Source organism: Sminthopsis crassicaudata, chromosome 1, assembly GCF_048593235.1.
Source record: "Sminthopsis crassicaudata isolate SCR6 chromosome 1, ASM4859323v1, whole genome shotgun sequence".
NCBI lineage: Eukaryota > Metazoa > Chordata > Mammalia > Dasyuromorphia > Dasyuridae > Sminthopsis > Sminthopsis crassicaudata.
Window position 1 is genome coordinate 22953157 of NC_133617.1, and position 9622 is coordinate 22962778.

A 9622-nucleotide genomic window follows, 5' to 3' on the forward strand; every position below is an offset into this window, starting at 1 on the left:
TGCTCACCTGGCTTTTGGCCCTTCCGCAATCTAGGTTACACGGCAGATCCATGAGCATGAGCAGGAGAACGAGTTGCGGGAACAGATGTCAGGATATAAGCGGATGCGGCGCCAGCACCAGAAGCAGCTGATTGCCCTGGAGAACAAGCTGAAGGCTGAGATGGACGAGCACCGCCTCAAGCTGCAGAAGGAGGTGGAGACGCACGCCAACAACGCGTCCATCGAGCTGGAGAAGCTGGCCAAGAAGCAAGTGGCCATCATAGAGAAGGAGGTCAGTCGGGGGCCCTGGGGACCAAAACTGGGCCAGGCCGGGGCTCAGCCCAGATGGCCGGCCAGCACACGGTCATAGGCGTCTCTGTGGGTGGCCTGGGGAGCATTTGGCCCAAACTTCCCATCTGGTCCCAAGTCTCTCACCTTTGAAATTTTGGCTCCCCAGTGCTTGGATTTTCAAGGAAGGGTGTTAAGGCATATTTTTTAGATTAGCCATTATTGCAACAGGAAGCTAAAGGGGAAAAATGGAAACCCTCACTACACAACCCCCTTATCTTGTTAAGGACACTTTACAAGGAAATCCTCAAGATGTGACCATTGCCCACAGCACCCAGGTTCCATATTAAGTATCTCAGAGCCTCTTCCTTATTACAATTCCCTCCACTTTCTCTTCTCATTCTCCCTCTCTCTCCCCCTACCCCACTGGTCCTCTATTACCTGAGATAATTTCCTGTGCCCTCATCTCCTCACCAGTGGGGTGGGCTCCTTAGAGTCAGCATTGGTGATGGTCTGGGACATGAGGAACAAAACCCCTGACTGCTCCTCCAGCCCTCCCAGGGATGTCACCCCTGACCCCGGTGATGACTACAGGCTGAGCATCTTCAGGTCCACTTCCATATTCTCACTTCCCCACAAAAAGCTCTTTCCTGATCCATAGCCCTTGATTACTATGAAATATCCAAGCTGGCTCAGGTATGGACACTTCTTTGAAACAGAACTAAATCTTATTCTTAGATACCCAGAAATCCATCATTATTATTTGTGGGTACCTTTGTCTTTCCCCACAGAGTCTTGCAGTGTTATACACAGGTCAGGGTCCATGTTTAATGTATACCTTCCCATGTTCAGTATATACCTATGGTGATGGTTAGGAGGAAGAAGCCTTAAATTAACATCCTTCACTGAAATCCCTGTCTCCATCACTAATGGCACCCTCCCCAAATCTAATGCAGCCCGTATCCCAGGCCACCAAAGCTACTACCAATGGCCTGCTTACAAGGTTCCAAGTAAGGGAGAGACAGAAAATCCTGTATCTGGAATCCCAAATTGCCATTCTGAATCTAGCTTCCTACAGAAACATTATATCTGGTACTTTCTTACATCTGGTCCATTGTGAGTCACATAGATTTTTATGGGCTCGCCTCAGAACCTAACCACTCTTTGCGACATTATCTCTCTGGGATAATAATTTGGGAATTCCCAACTTAGTGATGAATTTTGGAAAGTAACGTATTCCTAAGTTAGAGACTGCCTAAGTTCAAGCAAAACTTGATTCTTAGAAGAAGAAGGCCTGTCATTTTAATATCCCCACCTTGGAATTTTCACTTTCTTTCTCCTTCCTCCATTTCCATATGTTGTAAATTTGTGCATGCTACAGGGTCACCTAGATATTTGTATACATTTCATATAGCTGGCTTGAAGAAAATCTTCCTATAATCAGTATTTCATCTTTAAAAAGTAAAGTTTTGAAGAAATCTGACATTTGTATCCTGATCCAGAAATGGGAAGACTCATTCTGGACATTTTCCTATTGACGTCTCTAATCATTGGCTGATAAATGGCCTTGCAATGGAACACCTCATGATTCAGGTGGAGCAGCCCAGGTTTTTTCCTGTGTCACTTTGGAAAGAGACAACCAAGTGTAGCTTGGAGGCGTACGTATTTGTCTTGGATATCTGTCTGGAATAACTCACCGGAGTTTTGGGTCTGATTTTGGTTTGGTTTGTTTTTCTCTGTAGGCAAAGGCGGCTGCAGCAGATGAAAGGAAGTTCCAGCAACAGATCTTGGCTCAGCAGAAGAAAGACTTGACAACTTTCTTAGAAAGTCAGAAGAAGCAATATAAGCTTTGCAAGGAAAAAATAAAGGAGGCAAGTAACCAAAGGCCCTAGCGGTCCAAAGTATTGGGGGACGGGGCCAGGCAGGAAGAAAGCATCGTGGGCCGCTAAGCCTTACTAGCCAAGTCCATTGCAATGGTCGGAGCCAAGAGTTCACTCTTTTATAATGAATTTAATTCTGTTGCATTCATATCAAAAGTACAGGGAAAGAAAAGTTATATTTGATCTGCCCCCGACTAAGACTTGGCCAAAGAAAGTCCCAGAAAGGCAGACTAGAAGGAAAGAGACAAACTTGAGCGTTGATAACTTGGATTCCAAGTTATCTCAGAAACCATTTATTTTATTAAGGGGGTCTCCTACGAGCTGGCAGCCGGGTGGCGTAGTGGGTAGAGCACTGAGCTTGGAAGATTCATCTTCAGGAGTTCAAATCCAGCTTCAGACACTCCCTAACAGTGTAATCTTGGGCAAGTCATTTAGCCCTGTTCGCCTCAGTTCCTCCTCTATAAAATAAGCTGGAGATATAATAAGCCTCTCAAGTATCTTTGCCAAGAAAACCCCAAGATGGGTCACACAGAGTCATTTGCAACTAAATGATTAAACAATCACAAAATTATGTGCTAGACCCTGTACTAAATCTTCTGGCTACAGAGAAATGCCAAAATAACCCCTGATATTAATATAATTAATTAGAATTATGTTACTATAATTATTAATTATATTAATAAATAATTATATATTATAATATAAAAATATGATACATGATATTGTAATTATATTAGTTAATTAATATATTACTATAATAGCTCTTGGGGAGCTTCCATTTTGGTGGAAATATAGAATTCTTTGGATATGGCTGAAACGGAGGGATCATTGCCCCAGTGTTTCCTCCAGGGACTCCAGGAGGTCTGATCCTTATCTTCGGGGCTGTTAGCTTGCCCTGCTCCTGCAGAAAATGTAGAGATGCTCTTGAACAGCACAGACTTTGCGTTTTCCTTTACTTAGGTAGGAAGTTATTTTAGATTCAACATTCTTTGGGCTCGCAAAAGACCGCAGCCTAAAATCTTCTGTGGCACAGTGCAGAATAAAAACCCCAAGTCACCTCGGACAGCCCCAGGAGGAAGAAATAATGAGCCTTTATGTCGTACCTTAAGGTTTGTGAAGCCCTCTAGAAAGGTTCCATTTTGCCTGTTTAACAACCGTGGGAGATAGATGCTAATATTATCCCCATTTTATAGATGGGGAAACTGAGGCTTTGAACTGAGGTCTTCCTGACTCCAGATCCAGCACTAAGCACTAGAAAACATTCTCCTGCCAACTCAATAATCCCTTCAAAAGTAAAACCGGGTTTGGGGGAAGGAAGAAGAGGAGAGGATGGGGGAGATAGACTTTTAAAGTATCATATAGGTTTTCCCATCAACCTGTGGATGTGATTAAAGTAAGTGGTTCTTAGAGTGAATCAGACCTCAATGATCCTCATCTATGGAGTGCAGCAAAAGGGCGAACAAGTCCAGATAATTATTTTATACTTGATTTTGCAATGAGTCTTCGTACCTGCATTTGAACACGAGTGTGAGTTCACTTTAAACAAAAATCAGGAAACTATACCTTGAAAATTTAGCTCAAAGCAAACTGGAAAAGCCCCCATTAGTGGACTCCTATTTACCTGACTTGCTAACGCTAAAAACAAACTTGTTTTCTTAAATGACCTTCAGTGACACAGGCGAGGGATTAAGTGTCTGGATCACCTAGATTTGGAGTTCCAATGAAAGAGAGAAATGTTGACAAACAAGAAGATAAAGGACGTGGCCATGCAAAACACATTTCAACTAAGTAAATTATCAGGCAAAGGTTACCCAGGGTGCCATTTTGAAAAAAGCAGGTTTTGCACTAGAAGCAACATAGATGATCAAAACTTGAGTCATTGGTCCCCTTTCCCCCAAAGTTAATTAAAATCTTTTCTGACATTTGGATTTCCTACATAGTTCTCTACAGGAGTAAGTTTTTTGATTGCATGTACCCATTAATAAACATTTCTAAGCATCTGCCCCTAATATTTACCTTTCAGTAAACTACAAATATATAATATGCTACACATATGTATAATATGTATAATACACTGCATATATGTATAATAACAAATGGACATATCTATATATATTAATTGTGTACATTATAAACACACATATAAATAGGCTTTTTTATAATTGACCAGTGGGAAGCCAGTGGAGGTTTTTGGGTAAGGAAATGACATGGTCACACCTGTGCTGTGATTGATTGAACATACACCCTTTGGGGTCGTGCTGTGACCCATTACTTATACACAGCCTCCATTTTGGGGACTGCTGCGCCACAGCCATATGGTTTTCCTGTTATCTGTGCGGTACCTCCTGGAAGCATGGCACTGGCATTTTAACACTTGAGGGGACGTCACCTCGTAGATGGACAAGAGCTGGATGAGACCTTTGGGACATATTTTTTTTTTTTTGCATGAGTAATTTTTTTTACAACATTATCTCTTGTATTCATTTTTCCAAATTTTCCCCTCCCTCCCTCTACTCCCTCCCCTAGATGACAGGCAATCCCATACATATTAAATGTGTTACAGTATAACCTAGATACAATATATGTGTTGGGATATTTTTTTTAGCCCTTTTCTTCCACAGTTAAAAGTTAGATACAAAGAGTTCTGACTTGCCCCAAATCACCAGGGTGGTTGACAATGAACCAAGTCTGCAGGCCCCCCAACAGGCATTTTTGCCTCCTATTAGATTGGGATTGTAAGATCCCATATCTAGGTCTGGAAAGGCCTTCAGACCCAACCTTCCACTTCACAAATCGGGGTCGTTGGAGGTAAAGGGATTTGCCCAGAATCCCACAGCCAAAAAGTGCCTAGTTTGATTTAAACTGAAGTCTCAGGAGGGGTTCAAGCCATGCAGGCTTTTATCTGTGTCCTGGAAGCTTGCTCACGGATGCAGCGTGGAGGGCAGACCAGGTCTGGGACCCCTGGGCCTCCAGAGGCGCTTCCTGGCCTTGCTTGGAGGCCCTGAGGGGCCGTTCCCTCGTCCCCACTGACCGTGTTTCTTTTTCTTCCCCCTGGGCTGCACTCCGGCGCTCGTACAGGAGATGAACGAGGACCACAGCACACCCAAGAAAGAGAAGCAAGAGCGTATATCGAAGCATAAAGAGAATCTCCAGCACAGCCAGGCCGAAGAGGAAGCCCACCTCCTCACCCAGCAGAGACTGTACTATGATAAGCACTGCCGTTCCTTCAAACGGAAAGCCATGCTCAAAAGGCACGAGATGGAGCAGCAGAACATCCGGGAGGTATTTCTGACGGCCACTGGCCCCGTAGAGAGCCCCACCACCTTCCGGGCTGGCCTCCCCGGGGGGCCGTGCCCTATCTCGGCCGGGGAAGATCTGCCGAGCATCTCCAGGGGGTCTGCTCCCGGCCTTGGGAAGGATTTGGAAGGAGCCCAGAGAGGATGAGAAGGGCTGTCAGAGATCTCTCCCAGATCCTCCTTCTGCAGATGAAGGACCAGGGTCGGGGGGACCAGGTTTACAGGCCTTTGAATCCCAATCCCTCATGTACAGAGCAAGAAGGGGGTTCAAAGGGGTTAAGTGAATCATTCAGGATTGAGCAATGAGTAAGTTTCAGGGCTGAGAATGGACCCCAACTCTACTCGGCCCCTGTTCTTCCTGTTCTTCCTCAACTTCTGCCCAGGGGTGTACCAAATAGTTCATTTAGAGCCAGCACCCAGAACTGAGGGTTCCAATGAGAGCTGCCCTGGCTGGGCTCTGGGGGTCATAGTGGATCACAAGATCAGTGTAAATCGGTTATAAGCTACGGCAGCCCAGAAAGGTTGTGAAATTTCAGGCTTCAGTGAGAGGCAAGAATGAGAAAGTCATCAGAACACAGTGAGGATATTGTGTTCCACTCTGAACCCCACAATTTAGGGGGCGCATTGACAGTCCAGAGGAAGGGGCAGTGAGATGGCGCAGTGGGTAGAGCCCCAGGTCTGGAATCAAGGAGACCCAAGTTCCAATCTGGCCTCAGAGTCTTGGCCAGTCCCTTAACTCTGATTGCCTTGAAAAACACCCTTAGTCTAGAGGGTGGCTCAAGGAGCTGGCTGTGGGGACCCGAGAGTCAGACTGTGTGAAGGCACTGTGGGTCTCTTGGAGCGGGATTGGAGATCACCCAATCACGGGCTTGTCCTCCATGAGCCTAGCGGCCCCAGGGGGAGCACTGCCCCCCATGGAATAGGGGAGAGAAGATGGGCATGAGGAACAGGGAGTTCTAATTCCCATGATGGCTGAAATTTGGGGGTTTCCCAGGCCCAAATTCTTATCCACACCAATCAACAAGCATTTATTAAGCACCCACTGTGTACCAGGTACTGTGCTGAGTGTTAGGGACACACAGAAATGAAAAACCAACCCTTGTCTTCAAAGAACTCACAGTCTAGTGGAAGAGGCAGAATGGATGGAGCTCTGGCCGGGAGTCAGTCGTCTCCCTGAGTTCAAATCCGGCCTCGGACACTTCCTAGCTGTGTGGCTCTGGGGGCCTCAGTTTCTTTCTCTGTAAAATGAGCTGGAGAAGGAATGGCAAACTGCTCCTGTATCTCTGCCAAGAAAGCCCCGAACGAGGTCACAAAGGGTCAGCTGTGACTGAAAAGTGACTGAACAACAAAATGTAGAAGCCAGCCACAGACAGGCTGAATTGGGGTAGTCTCAGAGGGAGGGTGCAGAAAGGCCTCTTACCGAAGGGTGAACCTTAGCTGAGACTTGTAGGAAATCGGGAAAGTCAGGAGGCAGAGAGGAAGAGGGAGAAAGTTCCAGGGATGGGCGTAGCAAGAGAAAATGGCCAGAATTCAGACCTGAAGGCCCAGTGTCCATAGATCTCCGAGAAAGGAGAGGAGTTTAGGTGTAAGAAGACCCAAATGGTACCGAAGGACCCAGTTAAGCGGGGCTTTTAAAGAGGATTTTACATTAGCTCCTGGCAGGAATAGGGACCCATGGAGTGGATTGAATGGGGATGAGGGAGGGGTCAGAGTGACAGCCCAGAGGAGGATGAGCAGAGAGACCCAAGGAAGAGCCCAGGAGTGTTGTATAATCCCATCATTCAGACTGTTAATGACGGAAGTCTAGGACAGGAAACATCACACTTAGCAGTTTCCTTTTTGATCTGGTAAGGCTGTAAATCACGTTAGAAAGTACACAGGGATTGAATTTTTTTTCCTTTTGTTGAGTCAAAATCCACAAAATATAAGTTCAAAAATACAAGTCAGGTTTTACCTCATGGAGAAATTCCCATCTGAGGAAGAAAAAGGCTTTGGTTCCTTAACTACTGTGAAGGAATTTGTAATCCCCTTGGGAAGACATGACTAACCCCCGTGAAGACATCCAGGAGCCAGATACGACAACATAGGATCCCTCCATTCATTCAGCCAACTTACAATGTCCTGTGGCAGGTAAGGCAGGACACGCATTTACAGTCCCAGGGCACCCCAGAGGTCGGTCAGGACAGACTCCCCGGCCTGCAGATGAGGGAACGGACCCAGAAAGGTCCAGTCAATGAGGAAACGGGCCCAGAAAGGTCCCAGTCTATGAGGAAATGGGCCCAGAAAGGTCCAGTCAATGAGGGAACGGGCCCAGAAAGGTCCAGTCAATGAGGGAACGGGCCCAGAAAGGTCCAGTCAATGAGGGAACGGGCCCAGAAAGGTCTAGTCAACAAGGGAACGAGCCCAAAAAGGTCCCAGTCTATGAGGAAACAGGCCCAGAAAGGTCTCAGTCGATGAGGGAACGGGCCCAGAAAGGTCCAATCTATGAGGAAACGGGTCCAGAAAGGTCCAGTCTATGAGGAAACGAGCCCAGAAAGGTCCAGTCAATGAGGGAATGGGCCCAGAAAGGTTCCAGTCTATGAGGAAACGGGCCCAGAAAGGTCCCAGTCTAGGAGGAAACAGGCCCAGAAAGGTCCAGTCGATGAGGGAACAGGCCCAGAAAGGTCTAGTCAATGAGGGAACGGGCCCAGAAAGGTCCAGTCGATGAGGGAACGGGCCCAGAAAGGTCCAGTCGATGAGGGAACGGCCCCAGAAAGGTCTAGTCAATGAAGGAACGGGCCCAGAAAGATCCAGTCGATGAGGAAACAGGCCCAGAAAGGTCCAGTCGATGAGGGAACGGGCCCAGAAAGGTCCAATCTATGAGGAAACGGGTCCAGAAAGGTCCAGTCTATGAGGAAACGAGCCCAGAAAGGTCCAGTCAATGAGGGAACGGGCCCAGAAAGATCTAGTCGATGAGGAAACAGGCCCAGAAAGGTCCCAGTCTATGAGGAAACGGGCCCAGAAAGGTCCCAGTCTATGAGGAAACAGGCCCAGAAAGGTCCAGTCGATGAGGGAACAGGCCCAGAAAAGTCTAGTCAATGAGGAAACGGGCCCAGAAAGGTCCAGTCAATGAGGGAACGGGCCCAGAAAGGTCCAGTCGATGAGGGAATGGACCCAGAAATGTCCAGTCAATGAGGGAACGGGCCCAGAAAGGTCCAGTGGATGAGGGAACGGGCCCAGAAAGGTCTAGTCGATGAGGGAACGGGCCCAAAAAGGTCTAGTCGATGAGGGAACGGGCCCAGAAAGATCCAGTCGATGAGGAAACAGGCCCAGAAAGGTCCCAGTCTATGAGGAAACGGGCCCAGAAAGGTCCAATCTATGAGGAAACGGGTCCAGAAAGGTCCAGTCTATGAGGAAACGAGCCCAGAAAGGTCCAGTCAATGAGGGAACGGGCCCAGAAAGGTCCCAGTCTATGAGGAAACGGGCCCAGAAAGGTCCCAGTCTATGAGGAAACAGGCCCAGAAAGGTCTAGTCAATGAGGGAACGGGCCCAGAAAGGTCCAGTCGATGAGGGAACGGGCCCAGAAAGGTCCAGTTGATGAGGGAATGGACCCAGAAAGGTCTAGTCAATGAGGGAATGGGCCCAGAAAGGTCCAGTCGATGAGGGAACGGGCCCAGAAAGGTGCAGTCGATGAGGAAACAAGCCCAGAAAGGTCCAGTGACTTTGATGTAACCAGGATCTGAACCCAAATCCAATTCCCTCTTCCACTTGACCTTAGATTGGGATCAAGGCCACAAGAATTGTTATTTGTTAGTCATAGATAACTCCTCAAGACCCCCGGGGACTGCGGCACTCCAGAACTGGTCTGAGGTTTTCTTGGCAGAGATAGTGGAGTGGTTGGCCATTTTCTTCTCCAGCTCATTTTACAGATGGGGCAACTGAGGCACATGGGGTGAAGGGGCCTGCCTAGGGTCACACAGCTGGTAAGTGCCTGAGCGCTCTAACTAGTGAACCACCTTGCTGTCTCCCCCCAAGGTCATGAGAAAGGGCCATGCAGAATTTGGGTGTCTGGGAGGCAGACAGCCTTCAGGCAAGATCTTCAGGCAAGAAGAGGAGGCTCAGCTCCCTGAAGGGCACTTGCTCCTAGGACGGATCAGCCCAGGCCTAGTGGGCCAAAGTCTTCAGCCCCTCTAGGGAATT

At 47.6% G+C, this 9622-nt stretch overlaps 1 protein-coding gene across 6 annotated transcripts in view; it reads left to right on the forward strand.

The window, feature by feature from the left end:
- Positions 1-9622, forward strand: part of TAOK3 (TAO kinase 3) — a 233799-nt gene that overhangs the window by 193386 nt on the left and 30791 nt on the right. For all 6 annotated transcript variants that reach the window (XM_074296609.1, XM_074296628.1, XM_074296646.1 and 3 more), the window contains 3 exons: positions 35-271; positions 2010-2138; positions 5226-5429. In XM_074296609.1, coding sequence (XP_074152710.1) covers positions 35-271; positions 2010-2138; positions 5226-5429 — 570 coding nt within the window. The remainder of the gene's footprint in view (positions 1-34; positions 272-2009; positions 2139-5225; positions 5430-9622) is intronic.